Below are 27,301 nucleotides of genomic sequence, written 5' to 3' on the forward strand. Positions count from 1 at the left end.
TTATGGTTGTTGTTGATGGTGGAGCTTGATTATAATTTGCCTCTTTTCTGTTTCAGGTTTTCCCCCCATCCTTTTTTCCTCGCTCCACGTTTTGGTGGCGACGTCCTTAGTTCCCTGTTTCCTGTCTGTGCCCTGTTATAGTTTGTTGTTCATTAAATTTTGTTAAGCTTGGCCTCATTTGTGTTGGAGTCTTCTGTGAGCCAGCTACAATTTAGCACTGGGTCTGTTCACCTGAGCCACCATGACACAGGGCTGATGAAACCGTCTCCTACCTCTCAGAGGCCACTAGTTGGCGCTCTTGGTTTAGAAATGATGGGAGGTTTCATCGAACTGGTTATAAAAACCAAACATACAGCAGACAGTGCCACCTGGTGGCCTCGGAAAGTCATGACACTGCTTCATGAAACCTTGTCAACTGTTCAGTATTATGTCATCTACCCATCAGTATCCAATACTAAAACTCATCAATGACAAAACAATAACACACGGAGTTAATGTTTCTGCTTTTAATGACAGCATTGGGTGGGCAGCATCTAGTTGGTGGCCATAGTGCGCTGCAGCCACTCGGTGAAGATGCAGGCCTGTGGAGGGACAACACAAACATTAACACACAGCTCACACCCTTTTCACTGCTACATTAATGTCAACAAGTGGGACCTTGGCGTAGACGCCGGGGTGGTTCTGCTCTGCACACCCGTAACCCCAGGACACGATGCCCTGCAGTTCCCCGTTACACACCACTGGACCGCCAGAGTCTCCCTGTGAAGGACACGATGACATGTCTTTGTCATCCGCTTCTCATGAGCCAACTGAATTGTATGACTTGATGGGAAGAAGAGAGCAGACCTGACAGGAGTCCTTTCCACCTTCCAGGTACCCAGCACAGAACATGGACTCATCGATCATGCCGGGGTACGAGCGGTGGCACTCATCGTCCGACAGGATGGGGATGTCCAGACACTGCAGGTAGTTGCTGTCATTGTCTGCAACAATGACAGAGGTCAGCACCTGCAGCCGCTGCCCAGAGAGTCGCACCCACCGGAGCTCATGGTGTTGCCCCAGCCGGAGACGGTGCACATGGTCCCGGCAGGAGCGCAGCTGCTGGGCAGAGCCACCGGCCGCACGTAGTCGTTGATGATCGCCGGTTCGCTCAGCTTGATCAGCATGACGTCGTTGCTGATCATCCAGGAGTCGTAGTCTGGGTGAGGGATGACCAGAGACGCCGGGATGATCTGCTCGTTGCCGTCCATCCACCAGCGGTTGTGCTCCCCGAGCACCACGTCCATCATCCTGGTGAGAAGCCAGGACTTTTTCAGTGTCACTGAACGCGGTTCGTGGAGGGAAAATAATTTTCCTTTTTCCTTTAAATTAAAAAATTGTTTTTGATGTTTGTTTTTCCCTCACGACTCTGTAGCTATTTTAATATCCAAGTCCTTTGTTTGCCATTGTTTATTCAATGTTTTGGATTGAATTTGGGGTGACACCACAAGAGTCTTCACCGACCTCACTCAGACTTGAACATGTGTTGTTGTTTGCTTTGTTTTTTAGAAAAAATATTTTGCATTTCAAAAACACAATTTCTCTTGACATCGTGGAATTTACATTACTAACTTAAATGGAGTGAAAAGAAAATGAGGGAGGAACAAAAGAGTAATGAAAATGAGAACAGAATAAGGTTAACTATTTTCATATGGATTTCACTTGATAATTGATCTTTAAAAAAAAAAAAAGAATTATTGTGTGTAAGCAAAACATAGGCATAATTTGACAAATGATGTTATTGATAAAGGAATGTTATTTTATTCTTAAGAAGATGGACTGTTCAGACAAGTCCTCTTCAGAATTTTCTAATGGTTATAATATATATTTTTTTCTTTTTTCAGTACAATTTAGCCCACACACCTTATTTTGGGGACAGTTGCTGTGACACATGGATGGGAAGCAAATAATATAATAGTATCTCTCCTACAGAAAAGACTGTATGAGACGGGGAGCTCATGTGGAGAAGTTTGGAGAGCAAGTCATGATTTGCACATATGGAGAAGCGAGACAGTGGACATGACGGACGAGGGATGTTGGACATGAAATACAGGGTCAAAGAAGAAGAGGAAGCCAACCAGAGAGGTTGATGTATGTCGTGACTGAGGAGGTGAAGAGGAGAGGTGTGACCAGGCAGGAGGAGCAATATTGGGTGAACAGGAGGATGTTGACTTGTCACGTCTACTTACGACTGGTAGCAGTGAGCAGCAGACACCACCCAGTACTCATTGACCAGCGAGCCACCACAGAAGTGGTAGCCAGCGTTCAGCGACACCTGATGGGGCTGAGAGTGAGGAACGCACTCCTGACCTCCAACGATTTTGTCATCGGCTGCGACTGAAAGAGAAGATCATGGGTCTCAAACTGGAGTTTGACCACTAAACCAATGAATCAGTGGAATATTATAATAATAATAATAATAACAATAATAATAATAATAATAACTGTACTTACACGCAGCTCCAAAGAGGAGGACAAACACCAGAGACCTCATGATGATGGGTGATCCGGACCGAGTCAGGAGCCATGTGGCGTTTTAAGGACCTCGTAGCTTCCAAAACACACCCACACCGACCGCTGACCAATCGGAATCATAGCAGGTGGGTGGTGAAGGAAAGAGGAAAAAATCTACATTTTTGGAAAATGATCAAAAAATATTTGCTGTCTTTACTTGATAACTAATGTTTACCAATAACCTTTTTTGTTTCTCACGCTGCCAAATTAAAGGGAATGAGTTCATGGATGGATGAGTCTTGGAAGTGAGGGGAAGAATGTCATGACTGATGTGCTGCTGGAAATTAGAAAAAAAAAAAAAAAAGACGGGTCAAGGACTGAGCCCAGGGGAACACCTTAGTGAAGGGGTGGGGGTCTGTGGGGCTGCAATACATGTTATTACTTGTTACTTGTTCCAAGACAGTCTTTCTCCGTACGGCTACATGTCTGCAGGCTCAGTAGTTACAATAAAAAGTGCCATGTCAGCGTTCATAGAATCAGCTTTCTGTCCTTGACTGGCACCTGCAAGCAGCTGGGCTCCCTCTCACACTCGGGCTCCAGGTGTTTTGGAAAAGTAAACGCAGGATATCAACCGATTACTTCGATTTTGATATTATTAGTTTGAATGAAAGGACAGTCTTTCTCCATGAACCTTCACAGTGGCCTTGGTGAATATATGAATATGGTTTTATTTTGTTTATAACTCGGCTCTTTCACTCATTGTGCAGATAACATGAGAGAACACTTTATTTGATCGTCCTCTGTGTAATCATTACTTTTGAGTTAATAATTGTTTCCAAACGTGGCACTTTCCCCTCAGCTACTTGATATAATGTTGCAAATTGGAAATTTGGGGGCAAAAGGTTCAGAGTTGTGAGTGGAATATGTGTTTTCAGTGCCTTGATTCGTCCTTTTTTGTCCAAGAAATGCGATTTGTATAGAAAGGCAATTCAAGAAAATGTATTGCAAACTGTTTATTATTTTATTAGTTATACATATATAATATATAGAATTGTTTATTATAATGCTGAACATTTACGAATGGCAAAAAATTAAAAAAAAAAATTAAAAAAAGAAAGAAAGAAAAAAGGAAGGGTGACAGCACAAATCAATTAGAAAGTGTCTTTTGAGTAAAAACTATTTCACGAAAGAATCCCCATTTTTCTTCAATTGTTTTGATGACTCGTTCGCTTTTACCCTCCGACTGAGGTACAGTATATATGAAGCGGAACGTTTGTTCGTACTGTGAATTCTACACGGCGCCATTTGGCGACGGACCATCAATGTCATATGCGACAAGGCGAACGCTGGTCGCAGGTTGAATTGTTGTCTTTAAATATCAGACATTCTCCTGGAGTCATCAGTCGCGTTTATATATCTAGTGACATTGACGCTAGATCTCCAGGTGTTGGAGACTCGCAGCAGACAGAATGCGACTGACGCTGCAAACGTTGATCAGCCACGGGCGGGTGGCTCGCAGGATCGGTTTGGGACCCGAGTCCAGGATCCATATGCTTCGGAACATCTTGACTGGATTGGTTCGGCACGAAAGGATCGAAACCACGTGGGCCCGGGCTGACGAGGTCCAGTTCTATGCCGAGAAGGTGACGAAGAATTCTCATCTTTCCAGGATCAATGAGTAAAAATGAAATAACCGCTGTCTTTTATGTCATTATTGTGTTATTGTTTGTTGTATGAGGCTTTTGGTGGCTGAGTAGTAGGGAATAACAGATGGATACTGGGAATCTTTGGAGAGGACAGTTCACCTTGCTCAGATACTATTTTTGTTCTCCAGTTCTGCGACATCTAATGAATTCTGTTGTCCACATTTCCATCTCACAGTTGATAGATTACGCCAAGAAAGGCGACACGGACGAGAAGGCGATGAAAATGGCAAACTTCTGGCTGACGGTGCGGTTCCTCTCTCTTCTTCCTCGATGTTGTAAATAAAGCAGGGGGTTAAGTTGTCGTCCGCTCCTCAGGAAAAAGACCTGGTCCCCAAACTCTTCAAGGTCCTGGCTCCTCGCTTCCAGGAACACTCCAGGAGCTACACACGCTTGGTCCGGATTCCCAACAGAGAGAACCTGGACAAAGCCAAGATGGGGGTGCTGGAGTACAAAGGGAACCCGTATCCTCGACTTTACCCCGTCAGGAAGGAGAACGAACTGACGCTCATCAACCAGTTGCTGAAGGGCTACAGAGAGGAGCGAGCACGAGGCCCCAAGTCTTAGCAGCTGCTCCGCATCGCCTCTGTACATGGACACTTCTGCTTAGATATGTTGATAATAAATATTAATGAAAGAAAATATATTTGTTTTCTTTCAACTAGACAACAAAACTGTGCTCTTCTGTGAGCAGAATGTGTCATTTATTTTAAATATATATTTAAAGATAGACATTTATATTCTCATTAAGGTGTCATTTTTATATATACACCTTTAGTCACTGAAGGTTAAACGCAAGTTTATTTTTCAAAATAGCCAAACTGGGTAGTTTAAGTACGTGAATTCAACTTTCTGTCATTTAGCAGTGACATTATTTTATTTGCGTTTCTATTGAAATTCTGATTAAATATCCCATTCAGTTATTAACGCAGAACTGCTTCATCACGTTGCATTGACGCTATTTTACGCCATTTGGTCTCAGCAGCCGATCATTTCCTGGAACTGAGACGCACCAGCAGAGGGAGACAGAGCGGCCATCTCAGTCGTGACCGTTCTCCTCCAGTAGAGGGTGCTGCTGTCCTTCAGTACCACTAGTGTTTCCTTATCCCTGAGAGCGGATGTCAAGCATTAACAGGTCCTCACCATCATAAGCAAGTCGCGGTTGTTCCTGGATGCTCATGAAGCATTACTTTAGCGACTTAAATTAAAATTTTTGGGACGTTCCTGAGTCGGATGAGATAAAATTACGGCCGACTTTGCTCAAACAAACACAGGCTTGAATCATAATAATGCAGCGCACGTTGCATTTTCTTTTCCTGGTGAGTCACAAACTGGAAAGAGTTGGTTCCACAGTCTCAGAGCGCCTCCCATCGTACCTTGTAAAACGAGGCAACATAGTGACGTCATGACAAGGAAATAGTTTTATTATAAAAACCATCTTTTTATTATCGTTTTGGCAAAAGTGTGTATGTACAGCATGTTTAGAATTTGACACGATCAAAACGAACAGTGCTTCAGTGCTGTGCTCTTCACTCAGTCGCTCTGAGAGTCCTACAAAGCTGTGCTGTCGTCAGTCATGCGTCTCTCCGCCCACCGGCCTGGTCTGGGTCTGGTCGTCGTACGTCACAAACGACACGGGAGTCGGTACGAGTCGAGTCTGCAGTCACAACATGGCAACCGTATCGGCAGGCGGGCGACAAGAGTTGGCCTCAACGAGCCAAGTACAAACCCGGAGGACTGAAGTTCAAGTATCATTCTGTGTCACGGCTACGTTTCACTTCTGACAGTTACACCACAATCCTACCGCCAACACGCGCTCTGATGTCACTTTACACAGATGAAAAGGTTTCATATAAACATCGGATGGTATTTACAGACTCGCCTCCGGTATAGAACTGTGCGTGTGTGTGTGGCATGATGTCATGACCTCGAACTGAACACTGAACATTAAAGTGCTCCATGCAGGACGGACACTGTGCCAACTCCTCCTCCCCTCCTTAAGAACACTCTAGGATCCCGAGATATTCTCAATCCAGATCAACCACATTGCTTCAGCAGCTTCAACAAGCCTGAAAAACAAGATCCCCCCAGATAACATCAGTGTTTTCAGTGAGTGGATTGTGACAATGAAAATAGGAGGCGCTGATCCTCATCTTCAACAGCTCTATCCAACAACACCAACGATTGTGAAACTTTTTAAACATATTTCAATATCAAAAGAAAATCTAATGGATCAGCCAAGCTATGTGTGAGGAGATTTACCTCCCACAAAAACAAATTCAAGGTCATTTGAGATCGAATCATTGAATTTGCTTCTAAAGGTGGTGAGAGGAATCAAAGCGTAGTGTGTCCACTGATACTGTGCAACAAGTAATACTGCTCCCAAATGATGTTTTTTTAAAATCTCTTTCTCTAACTCTTTCACATTTCACACTGCATTTCCAAACATCTCCTATTCCTGCAGAGGGATCCAGACATTCCTCAGTCATTGTGGGACTTATTAACAAATGTAACCATCCATGTGGGAGACATGGCTCTCCTCCACGTCTCAGGTGGACGACCCAGCTGCGTTCAGCAACTTGGTCCGACCTAAAAGTAGCTCTTTCTTTTCATGAGCGAACTAGATGACAATGACCACAAGGAGCCTCACCCTCTGGCTCAGCTCTATTCCCTAGCTAGAACAGGTACCAAAACTTTGATACACTCCAACAGCAGTAGCTAGGTCAACAAAAGCAGCAACAGAGACAACACAAGAACAATGACTTCCAAATAGCTTCTGCTTCTCTGCCGTAAAATCGGAAAAAAACTGTCCCGGACATGGAATCCAAGCGTTGGTTTGTTCGGTTCAGCCACATAGAGAAGATATAGTTTCTTTTTAAAAGACAGGAACTACGACACGAACATGCAGACTTCCAACAGTAAACTACATTTAGCATTTCAATCCAGCATTGATGACAAATTAACCTGACAAACTATAGATAAATATCGTCTTATAAAAAGCGTGTGAATCCGGAAAATAATATCAAAAACATCATGGCATGTTGGTAACAGCACCAAATGCAAAACGATAAAAAACATATTTATAAAAAGTAGTGGTATCTGGCCCGTCTACAGATTCCTTTTATACAGCTCGACTGAAAATATATTCCAGTGTCTGGAACCACAAAACATGTCGGGAATTAAAAAAAAAAAATTGGGTGTAACTCAGACGCTGCCCCCTCGACCTGACGTCAGATGAGAAGACTAAAAATGGTGAAAGGGAAAGAAAGTATTTTCTGGCACAAGATTCTCAAGTGAGCACTCTTCCCCCCACAAATTTCGATTCTCAATAACATTGAATTTCAGCGAACAGAGTCTGTAATATTCACCAAACTCTTGCCCAGCTATCAACGCCTCATGAATGTTTGACTAAAAAGCGTTTTGTTGGTTTCCCTGCGCTGCACGGCTACCGCTCTGTTGCTCCGGCTACATCCACTTTGTCATATTTTTTATCTCTGCGAGCCTCGCTACAGCTCAGCATCAAATATTTATTGCTTCTTTAACAACCAGGTCTACCTTCGCTCGTCCGTTCACAGGTGAGAGAGGGAATGTCAGGGGATGTCAATGATTTCTGTGTCCATCCAAAATCGCGTTTTGTATTTGGCTGATCTGTCCTTTACGCCTTCGATCCGAACATCCCTCCTCCACTCCCGCCCTGCATGCTGAAGTATTCGGTGAAGGAAGGGAGTCGTGGGGGCAGCGGAGGCGAGCGTGCAGCAGGGCGGGGGGGGATTGGCGGCGGCGGCGGCGGCAATATGGATGTCAAGTCTGCTGCGGTGGTGATGATCTTCTGCTCGCTGTTTCTTGGCACCTCGGGTCCTTTCCGGGTCACCGTCTCCTCTACCGTCTTCAGAGGATCCTGGAGGGAAAATGACAAGCATGTGAGACACTTGACCTCCTCGCACTGCAGGATGTGGGTCAGTGGAAAGCGAACCAGTGTCAGTAACACGGCTTTCAATCACACTTTGACATTTTCAGGTCACAGAACGTGACAAACAATTGGATCTGAAACAGAAAGTTAAAGCTGGTCGTCCACTCTTTCAAGACTGGATGTGCCGAGCGCAATGTTAAAAGCACTTTAGTAGTTACCAGGAAATAGCACATTGTTGAACATGGTACAAGTATTTCATCACTCAGGTCGATGAAACACTTAACATTAGCATAACAGAGTTCATTTATAAATTGTGTTTTTTGGCGACCAGTCACGATAAGGACAGAGTTCACAGTTTGACATGAACTTGGCTCAGCGAACTGAGATGAACAGCACAACCCCATGATGAGGAAGACTCTTCAATGACAAGCTGCAGTGATACTGCCACCCACTGATCGAATGACTGTATGACAATAGATGAGCACATTTACCGATCCCTGATCTCTGAGAGCTTTTGGAGGTTGCAACAACCTCTTGAATTAGCATCTATTTCAATCTCATCCACCAAGGTAACTTTCGTTTGACGTCAGCATTAAACCATAAGCACCATTACATCAACTGTAGAGAAAGTGAGAAAGAACTACAAATGTAATCTAAATATTAAATATAAATATAAATATGAATTAATCTTAAATTAAAATTTAAATATTACATCTATATATTAAATCTAAATCTAAATCTTAAACCTCAGTTTTAAGGATTTGGACGCCCATTTCCTCCTAGTGGAGATTTAGACGCTTCCTTCTGCTCCCCAGCTCCTCTGACCACCCATCGGGCTCGCAACTGAAAGTCTATGATTTTGAAATGGCTACCCAGCAGCAACTGGAACGTGCTATTGTGGCAGGTGTGCGAGCTGCGAGATGCCGAGGAATGAAGCCAGCACCTTGCAGTGCAGCTCGCACACCTCAGACTTTCAGTGCAAAGAGACGAGGAGCAGAAGGAGGCGTCTAAATCTCCACTAGGAGGAAAGGGGTGTCTAAATCCTTAAAACTGAGATTTAAGATTTAGATTTAATATTTAGATTTAGCACTTACGGAGATGAAACAATGGGACGTAATATGAAATAGTGTCTCAAATGGAACAAATATTTGCAAAATCTGTGAAAATATTGCCAAAGATTTCTGCTATATCAGGAAAAAGCGTGTGTTCATTTTTACATTCAGCGCCCCATAATGTCGAGTTGCCCCTTCACACATCTCTCTGTGTCCGATCCATTTTAAAGACCCATGACCCTTCAGAATTCAAATTTTCTTTGTTGGTGAGTGCTACATTTTTACTCTGGTGTGCAGCACTCACAGACTGGATGGAGAAGAGCTCAGTGAAGTTGGGCTGAGAGTCTCCCACGAAGGAGCTGTTCCCGTAAGCGTGATGGGGGAAGCTCTCCCCCCCTTCGCCACCTTTGGGACTCGACAGCAAAATCCCGATCTGGGACGTCCGGACGTGGTAGGGGAAATTCTTATTGGCCGCCGAAGGTCTCGTGATCACCTGAGTCAGGGAAATCAGACAGTGAGTGGCATTTTCACACCAACACGGTGAAAGAGACTTAAAGTTTAAATCCTGCCTGCGGATCGGAGTGGCGGTGATGCTCAGTGCCACAGCGACAGAATAACCAAGAAGGCTGCACTGAATTCAACACGAATGTAAACAAATGGAAGTAGACGAGGCGAAGAGAAAAACCTCCGCGATTTGTTTCCAAACCTCTTCAAACCAAGGTCAGAACTGGCCCTTGTGGTCTGAGGTTGGCTCAGAAGAACACACTCCTAGGTCAGGCTCAACTGAAGGTCTGTGATTCATGAAACATAATTTGAGCAGGAACCTAAAAGTAGACTGTCAGGTGAGCCTTATAAACCATGCGTTGAATGCAGATGCAGGAAAAGGATGGTGTGCGGGGGAGACATTTCCACTCATGGATGTTGAATAAAACATGAGTGACAGTGGCTTTAATAAGTCCCGGATCATGTGATCTGTCAGAGTGGAGTGACTGCAGCGGGACGTGTGTACCAGGAAGACGATGTGGGCGTAGAGGTGGATGCCCAGCTGGATCCCGTTGACGATCTTCTCCCGAGCCCAGCGAGGGATGCCAAAGTTGGCGATGAGAGCCATGACAGGCACAGCGAAGAACCTGAGGCCAGAAAGTCAGCCACATATTTAACGCTCAAATACATAACAGCAGCGGCATAGAGTTGGTGCTCGACTGGGCTTCCTTTATTGGAGCAAAATTCCTGAAATTCCCCCCAAAAATCACACTGTATTTGTGATGATCCAGTTTATGTGAGCGTCACTGCAGCGTCAACAGCAGCCGGAGGAAGTCCGAAGTTGGGTGTTTAAAAGCCGAGCGGAGTAATTGCTGGGCGGCACACGGAGAAAGACGAAGCAAACACGGATCATAATGGGGGAGAGGGAGCGAGATAATGAGGCAGCGGCGGCGGCCTGAGAAATATAGAGATAATATTAGTCTTCATAATCTCCTTTTTCATTTGCAGCTCCGGCTAAGTGAGTGAAGGGCAGGGGAAGCTGAGGAGTGTGACAGTGTGTGTGTGTGTGCGCTCCAGCTCTGTGAAGGAGATAAACGCCTCTATTCTTGTCCAAACCTCAGCAATCCTTCACGTACGTATAAGAGAATAAATTATTCTAATAGAAAAGATCTCGTCAGCCGGAGGAAAATCGATACTTTCTTTCAGCAATCACTCACTCGGGTACAATTATCTACAGGACGGCGGCCGCCCAAAATAAACAACTTCCAGTGCCAGACTGTTAAAGCATCGGTGATCTTCAGCACATTTCTACACAGCTGTATAAATGATTGAAATGACGTGGGACGTGTTTGTTTTGCTGGGCCCGGTGCTATCGTCCGCTGGCAGAGCCGCGCAGCTCTTACCAGAGAGTGTAGGTGGTGAAGAAGGGGACGTAGAAGGGCTGCTTCTCCGGGTAGTGCTTGAGAGACACCAGCACGGCGTAGCAGAACCACACGTAGGCCAGCAGCTGCAGACCCATCAGTCCATAGCCGGCCGGGCTGTCGTAGGCGTACAGAACCTCACCTGGGTCGAAGAACTGGCATGGACACACACACACACACGGATACCCAAATGACTCTGAACTCATTAACCTGGTTGTTTATGGGAAGGCACAGCGCCGCAGAAGCATTATAGTGACATTAGGAGTGGCACAGACACGTTAGTCCAACATCAGCAACTCCTTTATATCTGGTTGCCACCTGCATTACCCACCGGTTTACTCGCCTTCTCCACAGACTGTGACTTTCATTAACCATGCTCAAAAAGCCCAACAGACTTGCTAGTTTGAGAAAGTTCTGAGTATGAATGCTGGTTTGAATTTCATCACAAATTTGAGCAACGGGGAATAGAGAAAAGCAACTGGGGTTTACAAGCAGAGGAAGAGGCTGCCATTTCCTTTCAAAAAGACAAAGATATTCTTTCTTGTCATATCAACTACACTGCTGAGCTTCTGACCAGGCAGGCGCAACTCCAGGCCTGAGGGCCACATGTGGACCAAGCTGTTATTGCAATGGGCCCACCTGTTAAACACTTTCCCTCCATACATTCTATTAGTCCCGTCATGCACTGCAACAGTTAGCGCTTCATGAATCAAAGTATATTTAAATTACTGATTAAACATTTGCAAAACTCTCTGTTGACTGGGTCAAAATGCTTAGTCAGCAGAGTTGATATGGTCAACTTATGAGTTTGGTCTACTCATAAGAAATGCACAGTATATCGGCTAATAAACAGCTACTAAACTGAGAGTTAGTCATACTAAATAACGCAGTCCTGTGGTTCAGGTGGAAACTATCTGATCTGCCAGGTCATGATAGTCGACACCCGCGGAAGACAGGATTTTCAAAGGTCAGCAGAGAGCCAAGGTTTCACACATAAAACTGATGTGGTCTGGCTATCAAGTTCGAAAATGAGTCTGAAAGAGATCGTATTTTCATTGGTGAGCAAGAGCTGCTCTTGCTTTAGCTTAGCACGTCAGTGCTCAATACTACCACACCAGCTAAAAAACACCCCGACACTCCATTAAAAAAAATAAAAATTGAATTATCAAAGAATAATAAGCCCAGGAGTGAAAAGTAAAATAACAAAGTTTAAATTCCGCTTGCTTACTTCCTTTATTTTTCAAACTGTCGAGTGTTGGACGGCTATTTATTGAAAATGTAATTTATCTTGGAAGAAGGGACAAAATCATTCACTTATAACACATGTTTTAACAGTTCTACAGTCAAAACCCAAATAAACCCAGACAGTGGTATATAATTGTGTTCGAGAAAGGGTTAACCACAAGGCTAAAACGACAACTACCAAAGTCTAAAGGATTGACTCCAATAAGTGTGTGAGGGTTTCTCATAACATTGTCCACTATATTTCTGAGAGAATCCAGAAGCTGGAGTAGATGCACAGTAACAACCTTGGCAAATTGTTGGCTTAAGTCTTTGACATTGACACGACCACAACTAGGTCATCGGTTCTCCCCGAGTGCGGTGAGAGAGTAGGCTCGCATGTGTGGATTGCATTTCACAGTCCAGTGACCGGATAGCATTTTCCATACTGGGTTACCTTTGCTACATAATGCATAGGTCTGACAGCACTGTCAGGAGCTCTTTGGAGCCAAATGGAGCCTGTTTGAGTCCCAGCTCCAGAACGCTCTCAGTGCATGCGATTGTAACCCAGTTGGACTTATTTTTAGCAGGAGCTCCCCTGAGTTCGGCTCCCTAATAGCAGAGATCCTCTTGGAGGGCACCTGGCTGATGAATCCCATTGCTTCAGAAGCACTCCCGTGTTAAATATAGCACGCTACTTTCTGAGGTCTGTGTCATCGGCATGCAGCCTCCTCCAAATGTAACCCAGCGTCCTGTAATGTTCACCATCATGTCTCATGTGCAGAGGCCTCAGTGGGGGATATATGCTCCTCCAACACCCGCACTTGTTATTTATTCATCAACCTGTACGTCGAAAAGAAACACGTCGTGACACTGCATGGATAATGAGCTGCCGTCTAAAGATCCGTAAATCTAAAACCTCATTAAACTCTGAGAACTATGAACAACAGGTCTGATCGGAGGAATTCATTGGCGAGGCCGTAAAAACAATAATGAAGATGCACGTTTAACAATTAGCACGTTTGTTTAATGATTAACTTGACATAATATATTAAAATCCGGCCTTGATCTGGGACTGCTGACTGCTGAATATGTATGAGACGATTTGAAAATCAGATGAGGGCTGCAACACTGCTGCAGAGACCAACTCAGCTTTGTCGTGCAGCGTGTGCAAGCTTCGGGCTCACTTTGTGAGCCGGAAAATACATGCCTTCTAAACTTAAATGCCATACATACGATTCCTATAAGAAGTGTTGAAAATATTCTATTTTAATTTGACTGACTTGCACATTCTAATTTAACAACACATTATAATGACTTTAAAATTCTTATTTTCTTCAGGAATTAATTTTCTTTCAGAAGTACAGTGGTGCCTCGGTAACGTCCCGGAATGCGAACAAATCAGAGTTCGAACAAAAAAAATTTCAAGATTTTTTTGCTTCGGATTTCGAACAAAAATCCAGAACTTGAATGCCCCCGAAAAAAGATGGAAAAAACATAACATGCGCGGACTGATCAGCTGATCCACGACGCACTTTGTTATTGTGTATAACGCAGCCTCTGTATGCAGACGTGTCCCGTTAGCTACATTTACTGGCTGTTTTTTCTGTGTCACAGGGGAGGTGCTCGCTCTCCACAACAGAATACAATACTATCCATTTAATTCATAGTTCACTCCAATGTTAGCGTTCCGTCAACAAGTCACAAAGCTGATCTAGTTTTTATATAAGCCTCTTGCTGGCCACATAAAATGACATGCTGGAGCGGGTTTGGCCCTCAGGCCATGACTTTAACACTCCAAAGCAGCTGTAAACAACTCAAATGTTAGAAAGTCGCATACAACCTTTCAACAGACTGAACTCAAATCCCACTCAAACCAAGACGTGAAACCAACTTTGTCATTGATAATAAATACTAGTTACTTGGATGTAATGAAGATCAAGTCAAGGCTCTTGAGGGAAAAAAGGGACGATGCACAGTAGTGGAGGGCTTATTTAGTGGGCTACCCCTTGGGGCAGAATGTACTGTATATAAAAGATCTTTCAGGGAAAAGGTGATGCCTTATAAGGATAAACCAATAGCAGAGGGCTTTGCATGTACTCATAGAAATGGAGTTACATTCAGGTAACTTGCATTTATATTTCATACATGGCCCAACCTCTAAGAGACTTGGCTATTGGTTTATCCCTTATAAGGCGTCGCTTCTGCCCTCAAAAATCTTGATTCACTCTCCACCCAACTGGAGGAAGCTCTAGCCCCCTCTATGAGCCGTAGTAGTCGTAACCGTAGTAACACAACAGTGTTATTGGTGCAGACTTGCATGTTTACATGACACTGAACTACAGCCACCATCCCACTTTTGATTACCTTTGCGCACACTAGGGATATACGCAACTGTGTGTAGACATGACTCACCTCAGCCTCGTATATGAAGAGGATGACGTAGGTGATGGTGTACACGGTCATGTAGATGCTCAACTTGACCGAGCCACTGTGACTGATCCGTGCTCTGGCAAACACAAACACAGGGCTTCATCAGACACGTCGATGGTCGAGATCCAACAGAAGAAGCCTGCTCTGACTTCACCAGATGAAAAACAGTGACAAAGTTCGCCCACGCTCATGAATGCGAAAAAGAATATCTGCTTTCATCTGCATTGAGACTAATTACCAGCTAAACTCCAGAGAAAAAAACGCTTCCGGGGGACTCGTCTTCAAACTGTCAACTTATCTCTTACAGGGGCCAGATAAACGTGTTTGCCTTGAAGTCGCTGTGGTTTGGAGTTTGTACGCTGGAGGTTTGGGAAGGTTCGGTACATTTAGGAGATCACAGAATCTCCTAACACCCAGTGGAGGACCAGATCCTGGAGACATCTTAAATATTGCAAGCTCAGCTTCCCCCCTCCAAACCCAAGCTCAGAGGGTTTGGAGGGGGGAAGTGAACTGAAGCATGGGCGGTTTTGGAGCTGTAGGAGGCAGATCAACTGAGGTCAGAGCTTGTCCTAACAGTCACAGTCTCCTTAGTCTAAATAAGTTTAAATTGCAGTAGAAAAACACGTTTTACCGTGTCTTGTTACAATACTGATATTCAATCTGCTCAGACTTTCATGTAATATGCCACAAGACGGCGTCTAAATTTGATGAAACTTAAATCTGGATTTTTTTTCTGTTTCTTTCTTTCTTTTTTTATTGTGTTATTCATTTTTAATAAATGTGTTTTTCTTCAGTCTTTTGGTTTGATGGGTCCACACATGAGTCTCAGTATATAATGTGGAACCTTGCCGCTCATTTCAAAGAACATTGCCCTAGATTTATTTTATCTAAATAGTTTGATAGCTTTTTTTGGCATTTGAAATATTGTTAATAGCAATGAGTGGCAGCAGTGTTCCCTCTCACTGAAGACGAAGAAGAAATTGCTGCAGCTCCCCACAGATAAGAGTCACATTTTCATATGATTCATGGGTCCAGATGGTAATTTGGAGCTCCACCAAAATGTAATCATCTGTTCCTTGCCCCATTTCCTGAAAACCTAACTGAGATCCATTTATCTATTTTGATATAAATTTTGCTAACAGTTCGATGGATAAACACAGACAATGACATGACTGAAGTAAATAGTACATTAGATTAGATTACACCCACAGGTGTCGGAGAATGATTTTAGCCCAAACCTTTTCTGTTTCCATTTGAATATTGCCAGAGCGCAAGCCTCTTTCAAACCCAAACTCCATTTGTGGAGACGCTAATTCATGCTTTTAACACTCCTGCAACAGATGACTTTAATGCTCTTCTTCCTGGCCTTTCAGAAAAACATATTTCTTTTCAAAATGATGTTAGAAAGCTACATTTCTTTGCCTGCGTCCCCTGGAATCTTCCAGGGCTGAGTGTGGGGTGTGCCAAGGTGGAGGCCCATGAGTTTGAGTGTCCCTCAGGCCAGGGGCTGAACCTCTATGCGATCTCCTTGGCAGTCAAGCTTAGTAGCATCCTCACTTTCTGTCACCACCTGGCTGTCAATAAGCTGATTCTTATAAGGCTGAGAGATATGTATTGATAACATACCAATATGGAGATGTGAATGTAAAGCATTCTCATGCCTTTCAATGTACAGCTGAGACCAACCACAAACCTGATCCCGAAGATTGCCAACTGAAGCCCACACCAATCTCTCATCGCGACGATATCGAGATATGAAAGTTTGTCTGCATATGTTCAAAGCCTCTAGCCAGATAAAGTAGTTTGCAGAAGGAGTACCTAGTGTGGAATTACTCAGCAAACGCTCTGCTTCATACTTCAAGGATGGAAAACAAGACATTAGATTTAAATAACACGTGTTCTTCACGCTCCACCTCCTGTACATGTAGTAATGTGCACCGTGCTGCAGAAAGTGACACCATGACTGACAACCGAAAATCTCATAAGACAATGACACGTTTGTGACAACAGGGCTTGTCAGGAGGAGGAAGCACAGACGCATCTGCAGACAAGAAGAACACTGTGTCTGATAGAGACACACACTGCACAAAAGAATGTGTAAACTCGCCCACCTGGTGACAGTGAAGCCTTTGCCCAACAATATGAGCATAAGAAGGAACACCAAGAAACTGATGGAAAAAAGTAATTTCCCTGGAGAGACAGATAGAAAAAGTAATTAGATTGTGAAACTCTGACATTAGCGAGAACGGACAAAACCAGGTCACCACACCGACTCGCTCCACACTTTGCATGATCAGGCGTCACACCAGCTATTACACCTCTCCGCCGGCGCGCACACATCCATCATCCTCTGCTCATTCATTCCGCTCAGGCAGAGAGTGATTTTCCAGTGCAGAGGCAGTGTCGTTCAGTCAGTCACTCAACTTGGTGACGGATGCTGGGGGGGAACTCACCCAGGAGCTTCAGGCTGCCGTTGCCAACCCCATCTCTAGCGTACAGGCCCCAGTAGACACAATGGAACAACAGGCTCAGCACTGCCAGGGAGGAATTAAAGAGGATGTTGGTTACCGAGACAGAATAGCAAGGCGCATGAGAATGTGTCGCATTGAGGTAAACAAAGACGATAGGTGGGATTTAAGAAAAGAAAAACTTCAGCAATATACGGGACCAGCACGGAGGGATTTAGAGTGGTGACAAGCCGGGGAGGGGGCAGCGATAAAGGAGAAAAGCAAAAGATTGTATATGCGCTGAGAAGGGGCTGCTCATCAGAAACGGCACGCTTGACTGAACAAGTATTTTCAATGGTTCCATTGAGAGGATAATACCAGCGATAATATCTGTGCTCCAGATGTGGGATTAAGGTGTGAGATGCTGCAGTCGAGCAGGAGGCTGGATATCACAGAGGAGCGTGAGTATCCTGCATGGGTGTGTGTGTGCACGTGCGGAACAGAAGCTCTTACCCTCCACGCCTGCAGCAGTCATAAACATTTTGTAGGTGGTGTGAAGAAGCTGTCTTCCCTTCAGATTGTCTGCAAGAGAGTGGAGACCAGAAGATAAGGTGATTGATGTGTGTGTGTGTGTGCAAGTGTGCAATAGGGAGATGGTGGAGATAAAGATGAAAAGGATGGAGATATGCTAACAGATGGCGTAGGAAAGGGAGCGAGGAGCCGATAGTGAGACGCCAACAGACGAAGATTACAGCTAAATGGGACAGAGTTAATATTCAACCTTGCGATGCCACAAGACCATGATTTTTTTTTTTTTTTAACTCCCATTACTGAGGAAGTAACTTCTAATGCGTCTTTGCTAACCGAGTTATCCTAATGTTGGAATGCACACACTACTCCTTTCTGCCCGGTGGAGGATGGTAGTTCAGCTTCATCAAGTCAAACATGCTCTGGCACCATCCAGTCATAAAACTGTTGAGCCGTGAGTTACGATGGGAGTGTCAAAAGTTCAGCACTGGGCCGTTTGCCATCCGATTTAGTTTTACATGGCGACCAGCCTCTGTCAAAAAAAACATTATTTTGACCCCCGATTGGAGCATTTTACAAATCTTGGTGCAAATACCTGGAAAACATCACTTTGCATTATTTATAAAAATTTTAAAAAATTAAAAATGACCAGAAACGTCAAACCACTAAAATGCTGTCAATAAATAAAATACATTGGGACCATCTCAAATGGTGCTCAACTTATAAGATACACAAACACTCCACTGGACGTCTTCAGGGCGCAGTTATATGACGATAATTGTTCATCATAGTTTTTGGAGCATCGGTTGCAGTAAATAAAACTCAGAAAACCGAGACTGCTCATTGTGTTTGGATGCACTGTTGCTGAAATCAAGTGGTTTGAGCTTAATCGGCAGGGATGGGCGATAACTTATCGTGCACGATATACCGCTGACACATTCCCATAGATGAGAATTTTGCATCTCACGACAAATCCGAACATTTATCAAGCTGCATTGGACTTGCAAACATGAAGACTATGAGACCACAACTGCGCGCTGTTCTCCAACTCTGCAGCATTTGACAGCCGACACCAGCGTGTGACAGTTGTGGAGAGTTCGGTGCAATTTTTGCTTTTAATACAGGAAACCATTTCTTATATCTTCAATAGCAACTCGAAATGTGTCCAGACTGGACCATAGTTAAAGCAAACTGCTAAGAGACATGTGATACAGCAGACAGACGGCTCAATTTAACCCCTAAATACAACTGGCTTCGACGAGAGATTTCTCATCTCTACACTTAGTTAATTATTTAACCATAAACAAAGGATAATAACTGATAGGTTTCATAATAAAACAGTTTCAAGAGAGACTGTAGTGTGTCCAACACATAATAGAATGAAAATGTATTTAACATGATTATTATCATTATCGCTGAAATGACAAAATGTATTATACTTTAGTCCATCCCTTCTAATCGGCTGTTCAGATAAGTTCGGGTGAGATCGTGGAAGCTGACCTGAATCTAAATCTCTTCAGAACTGTCCTGAAATTATTCTTCAGCACAGTCGAACTGCAGTTAAACATGAACACGCAGAAGGTGGGAAAATAGAAGCCAAGTGATCTTGGCATCCTCGGGGAGAGACAGCTCTTCAACAGGTCATTCTGAGCAGCAGATATTTACTTTCAATAGAAGGTTTAGTCACGTAAGTCATGAGTATTAATATGGACAGCCCTAAATATAACCAAAAATTATTTAAACAAGGAGCGTAAATAATAAAAATAGCAGGGATGCACCAAAAATTTGGCTGCCAAAATTTTTGGCTCCAAAAGTGCATTGCTTTTCTCATCTTCTCATCCTAAGAATAGTAAACATCAGCTCGATTACTTTACAGTTAAAGAAAACATTTGCTTTGAAGCTTTGAAACCTCAACATTAATGTATGTATATTCTTTAAATCCAATTTGCATCGACAGCTTTTCTTCATACCAAGTGGCCTTCAGCTATAGAAGAGCATTTAGTCGTATCTTTTAACACTTAAATGTTCAGTTGCACTTCATGCATGTGGCTATAAAACGGTCCTTTCATCGCCAAGGTCTCCGAGCTTCATCGACTCTCAACACACATGTGGGCGTTAAACATAAACGTGACCAACCAATAATAAAAAAGAAAGGTTGGATAAGAACTGAAAGCACTGCAGCTCTGTTCTCATTGGAAGTAGATGACTGGTGAACAAAAGGAAACTGGTGGGGTGCTATTTTGAGATAATCTGAAATAAACTACTTGACTGTAAACATTAGAGCCGTAATCCAAGTTGAAATTAAATACAAATCAGCTCTTTTTGCTTATGTTTGCTTTCACTCGTCTTTATTTTCCTTCTGATGTGTGTTGGCTGTCAGCCGTTACAAAAGAAGGTGACATACAGATTTATCATTTAACTGGCACTGAAACTGTGCACAGCACAGATTCCACTATTCAGCTTTACACTTGCACCACAAAGGCAAACTCCTCTTTGGTCTCCCTTTTCCCACTTCTTCATCGTGTCCTAGATTCATTTTACGTTTTGAGAGGAATTTGACAAGATAATACTTAACTCTTCACACTGAAACTGTGAGCAGACTCATGAGAGTTACCCCTCAGTATAATCATCATCCTGAAAGATGTGCGTAAAATAGTATCTGAAACTGGGAAACTGGAGCTTCCCAGTGATCTATGACTGAGGTTAGCGGTCATCAAGTTGATCCTCCATGGGCTTTGTTTTTGCCAGGTTTTTGTTCCAACCAATTCATCTCATACGGCAGACCTGGGCAAAGTGCGGCCCGGGGGCCAAATGCGGCCCTTTGACTGTATTTATGTGGCCCTCCTGGAGTCAGAGCAAAACTATAAAACTGACATTGTTGTTGTCTCTGACATTTTGTCTTATGGATTGTTTTTTGTTTATTATGATGTAACTGAAACATAACCTTCTTGTTTAATTATTTTTCTAAATCTTTTCTGTTGGCTATTTTAGGAGTATTTCTTGTCCCTTAAAATACATCAGAATTGAAAGTAAATTTTGAAATGTATGAGCCACATTGACAATCTTTAAATGGAATGTGGTTTACATTAAATAAAACACAACAAACCAACAGTTCATATGCATTTTTACAGTGTAGATTCATAATCACACATGATTTTTATTTTCAATTTTCTCTTGTCCTCCTCTCTTTGTGTTTGACGGCCCTTCTCAACGGTCACAATATATAACCCGGCCCCTTGGGAAATTTAATTGCCCACCTCTGTCATACGGTTTAATCCATCAGGTGTCCACTGGAACAAGCAGCATCCACTGACTATTGCAGTCATCTGGTTGTTTAAACTATGCGGCTGACAGTGAGACCACCAGGCTGCTCAGCACTAACCTCAGCAGCAAAAAAATAGCAAACATCAATTGGCAGAAACAAGGCTTGTATAGCTTTATAATCAATACCTCAGTTTGCGCCTCAGATTTTTTGTCACCTTTCCTTTGCGATCTCACAGCAATGTTTAATAAATGACACACAATATACAGTAACATACTGATGTCACAGTAATCGCAGCTGTCATAAAGCAGAAATGCAGTACTGCTTTCAGTGCTGCGAATTCTCATGTTTTGAGATCATTGGAATGAGGTGAGGCGAATGATGCGCAGTTGTTGTTTACACCAACAACTGTACCTAATAAAGACGAGCTGTGGTGAATCTATTGGAAATATTCCATATTCAAAACCTGCCATGGGTATAGTGAGATTTAATGGGGATTCAGGGGAACTAAGAGAGAATATATTATCTCCAAGTATATACAGAAACATAGTGGAGTGAGGACAGGTCAGTTAAGCCCCAGTTGTGGTAGGTGGACAGGAGACGGGAGAAAAAAGCAACATTGAACATGGAAATCTCAACCAATCATTCAATAGGCTCTTGACTGAGTCTTGGTCTTCACCTTGTCACTTTATTTTCAGCGTCACTTATTTGTACATCATAAATATATTTCCCCAGAATATCCTCAACACCTGATTTGCTTTGGCTCAAATGTGAGACTTGTGCTTCAGGCCGAGAAGTGTGGTCCAGTTTTCTAGAAATCTCTGTATGTGTAATGCAGTACTTCTGAAATAGTGGGACGGGTACCGTGGAGGGGCGCAGAGTGATGCTGGGGGGGGGTGCGTGTGACCTCGGGGGAACATAGTTTTTTGCTGTAATTGCACTTCTACTCATGTTTTTGTTTTTTTATTTCAGGCAAATTTATGCACTTCTACAACTTTTCTGTTACAGACAAAAACTATGTAAATGGAGATATTTATAGTAAATTGATCTATATTCATTTCTTTTTTCTTTTCTTCAATGTCAAGGATACAATGTTATGCAGAGGTGTACTGATAATAATTTTATCCACAAATGATACTATTTACAGAGGGTTGGACGGGGCTCGCACATTTTAATTAAGATTCCGCTAGAATATACTTCCTTCAACTATTTCAGTTCCCTATGAAGCGCCAACCTTTTGAAAATTCCCATAAATTCCATTGGACAGTCTCCATATGTGAAAATTCCCAGAATTTTGCAACCCTACTTAAGAACAAATGAAATGAATACATGTAAGGGAGTTTCTAACTTATTCCTTACATTCCACGGAATCACTCCGCAGACCTTGAGGACAACTTTACTTTTCCTTGCAGTGAACTCTTCTCTCAACAATTGGTGTTCTGTCAAACTGCCACCAACCTTCCTGTTTTTGGTTCAGAGAAATTGTCTTTATTAAGAAATCTCACTTCTGCTCCCAGCTCAAAACCTCTCCTAATTTGTATAAAAGCTTCCGTTATTATTTGCAGCATGAAAAATGAAGCAGAAAGTCAAATGTTAAGAAATTCAGAACTCCTCCTTTTGGTACCAGACCAGTATTTTAGGAAGCAACGGCTAGATGATATGAAAAAGCTATAAGAATTCTGAGAACGCAAGTTGAGATATTGACTTTATCTCAAGTGCCACGTCAATTCATGAGTAGCAGCGTTTTAGATATATATTTTTGCATACATCACATCGATAACACAAAAGAATGACTGGATACGAGTCACTGAAAAACAAGACTCTCAATCGGACCAGTATTCTCCTGGTGTTTGACATCAGGGTTTGCAACAATCCTCCCTCTCCATTTACCCCATCTAGCAGTTGTCACCATCCTCTCCTTTTCCCAGGTGCCTCCACCCCCCACATTTTCTGTCCAACACTCTCTCTCCTCTCCACGTGTCCAACCATATTTGATCATGCTTAGAACCAGGCGTCAGCTTCACTTAGGACAGTGTCAGAGGGAACTTTGACTGACTGCTCATGAGCAACAAAATCATAAGGATGGCCACAACTTATCAACTGTATGTTATTGTCTTTTTTTAACCTTGAAATCAAATGATCTGAGCTCAAACTGCCTTGTCTTGTTTTCATGCTTTTTAATGCCGGAGCCAGCAGTACAGCATGTCTTTATCTTAATGGGTTATCTAATCTGGTCTTATTATCCCTCCAGGGTTTGCAACTGCAGATCAAGCTCCTCCGTCTCCATGTTTCCCCCCATAACATGAGCATCCGCTGTTCCCTCTTTCCTTCCTCTACAGCAGTAAAATGCGACATTGAAAGGTGAAGAAGTCGATTAGTTCCATGGTAAAACTGAAAAAAAAGTGGGAGCAGTTTGAAATATACATCTGCATTTTACTCTTGAGATCTACATTCCATCTAATGTCACGCCACTCGCTAAAACAGCAGTTGGACAGTCCTGAAAAAAAAAAAAATCATGAAAAGACAGTGAAATCCAGGAGGGACTGCTTTAGTTGTCGGGGGTAATTTGATATGACACACGTCTATAGAGTGTGCAGCTGTGGCGTCTCAGGAGAACGAGATTCTGCAGCAGCCCAGATGGTATATTACCAGTGTTGCACCTCTAAAATCTGTCATCTCTTCCATTTCTCTGTCAAAATTGTGAGCTAGGAGCGGCGCGAAAGTGAGTAAATGCCAAATTTAGTGTTCTGGGAGACAAATCTATCGAGCCACCATAAATACAGTGCCGGCGACTGATGTGCTGAACTTGGTCGATATATGCTGTACATCTATATATACTGTATGTAGAACTTGGATGCTCCAGAGCCAACAACTGCAGTGGGAATCACCCACCGACTCACAAACGAATCCATAACATGGCGTGTATTTCTAACTGCTGTAAACTGATTGCAAAAAATATGAATGAATCGGAAGTAAAATGCTTCCAAGATAAACCAAGTATACACGGTGGTGCATAGGGCCGCCTGGGTCCCTCCTGTATTTATGCCACCCTCACTAGACCAAAACCAATACTTCTTTTACTTTTACTATTTTGAAATTCAAATTCTTCTAAAGAGCAACGTCATTTTATCATTTATGCTCATCCCTTCACAATAAATAAATTGTAATACAGTGTATCGCCAAATGTTTTAGCTGTAGTCCTGTCACCACTTCAATAGATCCTCCAACATTCATGATTTATATTAGGAAACTTTAAACACAACAGACCCGTACATTTGCTGCAGAATCTATACAATACGATTTTCTTTTAATAAAAGTAAAATGTCTTCTATGAAAATCATGAGACGTGGGCAGGAAATTTTAGAGCACACTGAGGAGTTTTTCTAAAAACAGCGAATGCTTTGAAATACATAATGTCTGAAAATGAGTGGTGAGATTTCTGGTCTCAGAAATATCCTATAACTGGCAAAAGACCTCAACCTCAACTGATCAATTTCAATTTGTGACAAGGACACTCTGTCCGCACCGATATCTTCTACTCTTCTCAGAATGCTGTACATCTGCTGCAATGATGGAATTCATTCTTGGGGCGCCCCACTGCTGCTGGAGCCTAATCTGAGCCGTGACAAACTTGCCTCGCTGACCTTCAGACAGCCGCCACCATCTCCGCTCAACCATTCACCCTCGACATGAAAACCAAGCGCCGCTCCTGCCATCCTCTCGCTGAGCGTCTTGTTGCTCCTGTTTGGTTCTGACAAACCTGCGGCCCGGAGAAAATGTGCACATGCTTCCACCTTTATTTAACCGCGCGGAACAGCGGAACTTACTCTACTCCATCAAGAAAACATGGGGATTTCATGAAAGAATGAGAGGAAGGGGGTATTGACTGACAGTAGTGGTGGAATGATGTCGTCTTATTTATAAAAGAAGAGGGTTAAAAGCACTCACAGGCGAAGTAGCAGGAGAGCACGAACACCAGGACAAAGATGACCAGGAACGTGATGTCGGTCTCCAGGATTCCTGAGAGCAAAAAATAGTCTCATCCATGAAAGTGTTCTGGTAAATATCTTATTAAAAGAGTGCAAGAAAGACAAAAACCATGTGAGAAAAATTGGTATTAATTCATTGCTAAACTATTTTCTCAGTTCATCCGTCACCATTAACTCATCCAGCCGTCTCTAGATTATTCTCATTTGTTCAGATCACTTTGCTTTATGGTCTGTGCCAAAGTGGCTTCCACTTCTGCCGGGGGAACTCCACCGGTTGCCTCCCAGAAGCGCTCTTACCAAACTCATCCGCGGAGAAATGTTGCGTCCAGAACGACTGGCCGTTGGTCAGCTTCATCTCGTATTCCAGTTGCAAACCATCGCCCTGGAAAAGAAGATGGAAGAAGCTGTTAAAAGGATTAGGGCGGGGGAAGAAGTTATTTGAATCTCTATTGAACCAAATAATTGAATCTTGGACTTTCTTTCAGAAAACATTCCGTGCATTGCTCTAAGAGTGCGAGTCATTCTCAGTGTCAGGAAGCTGCACTGAACAACAATGTTGCCATCTTTCAAACATGCCTGTGTGTGTGTATGCAGAACCAGCAGCTTCCACAGAAAACTATGACTCACAACTATTGAGCAGATTTTGCCGTGAAGGGAAACAAAATTGGACGGAAAAGGAAACACCCTCTTACTGTCTCATAAGTACAAGATGAATCCTTTTATCCTAACATTGCAGTGTGCAGGTACAGACGCTCAGAGGTGGCAGCAAGGCAAAACTATTTTTGGATCAGTATCACATTAATTCCAGATACAAACCACGCTATATCGTAAAATGACATGACAAAGTGATGACAGAAACCCGACCTTGACACTCAAACTGTCAATTATAGTAAGGGTATAGTCCCTTTTAACTTATTTCCCAAGCACGTATCACGAAAATAATAATGTGGTAGTGATCCAAAAACAGTTTTGCCTTGCTGGAATCTCTGAGCTTTAGTGGAAAGGCTTCTCGCACATTGTCTGCACTAAACCAAAAATATTAGCAGTAGGAAAAACTTCATAGATCACAGTTAGATCGACTCGTTGTTACGGTGAAAATTAGCCACACTTTCCAAATATTTAATCCCATTCTTTCTTTGAAGCTCAAGAACAAAGGTCAGCGGATCCAGAGGTGCCAACCACGATGGACAACAGAAATAACAACTGAAAATACAGTACAGACATAGTATAACACAGCACACAGCCTGTGAAACACAAGGCAAAATCTCTTCAAAGAAGCATGGGACCAACATGTTGAGCAACATGACAGAGATGACTTTTAGTGCAAAAAAGAAACGATTAAAACAAAGTTTGCTTTTATCTTCTCTTGAAATTTAGTTGTCTAATTTCCTTTCGCAAGAAGCGTCAGATCAGAGGACACCTCAGAGTGTCACTTTTTATGAGCATGAGACAGGAGATAGCTGTGTGTGAGGAAACCCTTTGATGTTTAAAAGAAAAAAAAGAACGAGAGACAGCGCTAGTTTTTTAAATGAATGTTAATGTTACATTTGGGGCTCTCCCTGCGTGTTTGTATTTTTTGGTCCAAATGAAGTCCGTGTGATACTACGAAGCCATGCAGCAGTGTCTTTTATCGACAAGCTGTGAACTACATCACGAAAAGCTTTTTATTTAAATACATAAATGAATGTGACCTTCAGACCCTCGAGGAATATTAATAACATAACGGTAAATATTGAAAAACATTGTGCTCAGAAAGAAATGCGATGATCTTCTGAGGACACGAGATGTTCTTTGCACCCGTTTAATGTCATTTTAATGTCCCATGAAGCACTGGTACCCAGCACTGTGACACACACAGCTGCATCTGAAGTCATGGGACTCGCCTGGCACATCACCCGGACATATGCGCCACACTCCATCGAATACAATGAAGTCCAATCAAAATTGTGTGATGAAAGTCAGTACACCACAGGTGTGTACGCAATAACTGGGGATGAACTGTCACCCAGACCGCTAAATGCTCAGAGCTGTTTGAAGTGCGTCCAAAAGTGACCAACGTCCAAAATCATACCACACAGAATAATCGGTTTACCAACATGTATTTCTTCTGTTGTGTTAGTAGTGCATTTTGTGATCTTTAAATACGCCCCCAAGCTTCAATAAAGTGATGCTACAAACACATTTTTGCTCAGTCCTTGTCTCAGATAGAACTATTCCTACTTTAATTTTCCTTTCTAAAATAATATTTTTGTAATCACTACATTTCAGATATTATTTAACCATATTTAAGTGGTTTAAAATAGTATCTTCAACATTTTCCCAAGATGAGCCTCATGTATATATCATCACTTGCTCACCA

The 27,301-nt window shown here is 42.8% G+C and overlaps 3 protein-coding genes across 3 annotated transcripts in view; 1 reads left to right on the forward strand and 2 right to left on the reverse strand.

Moving 5' to 3' along the window:
- Positions 1 to 491: 491 nt before the first annotated feature.
- LOC128767944 (trypsin-2-like) lies at positions 492 to 2,552 on the reverse strand. The gene is made up of 6 exons (XM_053880337.1): positions 2,494 to 2,552; positions 2,229 to 2,376; positions 1,040 to 1,290; positions 847 to 983; positions 658 to 759; positions 492 to 581 (listed from the first exon to the last, which is right to left on the reverse strand). Exons 1-6 carry the CDS (start codon positions 2,531 to 2,533, stop codon positions 534 to 536), a joined length of 726 nt encoding a protein of 241 aa, XP_053736312.1. The 5' UTR covers positions 2,534 to 2,552; the 3' UTR covers positions 492 to 533.
- Positions 2,553 to 3,811: 1,259 nt separating this feature from the next.
- mrpl17 (mitochondrial ribosomal protein L17) lies at positions 3,812 to 4,796 on the forward strand. Its single transcript, XM_053881493.1, has 3 exons — positions 3,812 to 4,136; positions 4,375 to 4,443; positions 4,515 to 4,796. The coding sequence occupies exons 1-3, from the start codon at positions 3,963 to 3,965 to the stop codon at positions 4,761 to 4,763; spliced, it is 492 nt and encodes a 163-aa protein (XP_053737468.1). The 5' UTR covers positions 3,812 to 3,962; the 3' UTR covers positions 4,764 to 4,796.
- Positions 4,797 to 5,630: 834 nt separating this feature from the next.
- tmem145 (transmembrane protein 145) overlaps positions 5,631 to 27,301 on the reverse strand; it is a 64,765-nt gene continuing 43,094 nt past the window's right edge. The window contains exons 6-15 of the mRNA XM_053881535.1: positions 25,240 to 25,324; positions 24,902 to 24,973; positions 17,677 to 17,745; positions 17,170 to 17,250; positions 16,828 to 16,906; positions 14,699 to 14,792; positions 11,045 to 11,217; positions 10,168 to 10,288; positions 9,463 to 9,651; positions 5,631 to 8,094 (exon numbers count right to left, since the gene is read on the reverse strand). Of these exons, the coding sequence (XP_053737510.1) occupies positions 7,852 to 8,094; positions 9,463 to 9,651; positions 10,168 to 10,288; positions 11,045 to 11,217; positions 14,699 to 14,792; positions 16,828 to 16,906; positions 17,170 to 17,250; positions 17,677 to 17,745; positions 24,902 to 24,973; positions 25,240 to 25,324 (1,206 nt within the window). The 3' untranslated portion in view covers positions 5,631 to 7,851. The remainder of the gene's footprint in view (positions 8,095 to 9,462; positions 9,652 to 10,167; positions 10,289 to 11,044; positions 11,218 to 14,698; positions 14,793 to 16,827; positions 16,907 to 17,169; positions 17,251 to 17,676; positions 17,746 to 24,901; positions 24,974 to 25,239; positions 25,325 to 27,301) is intronic.

This window comes from Synchiropus splendidus, chromosome 12 (assembly GCF_027744825.2).
Source record: "Synchiropus splendidus isolate RoL2022-P1 chromosome 12, RoL_Sspl_1.0, whole genome shotgun sequence".
Classification (NCBI taxonomy): domain Eukaryota; kingdom Metazoa; phylum Chordata; class Actinopteri; order Syngnathiformes; family Callionymidae; genus Synchiropus; species Synchiropus splendidus.

Bases quoted from the DNA above. Each gene is read 5' to 3' on its own strand.
- LOC128767944 (XM_053880337.1), bottom strand. From the start codon at position 2,533: ATGAGGTCTCTGGTGTTTGTCCTCCTCTTTGGAGCTGCGT. The intron at 2,377-2,493 runs GTAAGTACAGTT...CTTCTCTTTCAG, and splicing joins CCTCCTCTTTGGAGCTGCGT to TCGCAGCCGATGACAAAATC. The intron at 984-1,039 runs GTGGGTGCGACT...TCATTGTTGCAG, and splicing joins GGGCAACACCATGAGCTCCG to ACAATGACAGCAACTACCTG.
- mrpl17 (XM_053881493.1), top strand. From the start codon at position 3,963: ATGCGACTGACGCTGCAAACGTTGATCAGCCACGGGCGGGTGGCTCGC. The intron at 4,137-4,374 runs GTGACGAAGAAT...TCCATCTCACAG, and splicing joins TCCAGTTCTATGCCGAGAAG to TTGATAGATTACGCCAAGAA. The intron at 4,444-4,514 runs GTGCGGTTCCTC...TCCGCTCCTCAG, and splicing joins TGGCAAACTTCTGGCTGACG to GAAAAAGACCTGGTCCCCAA.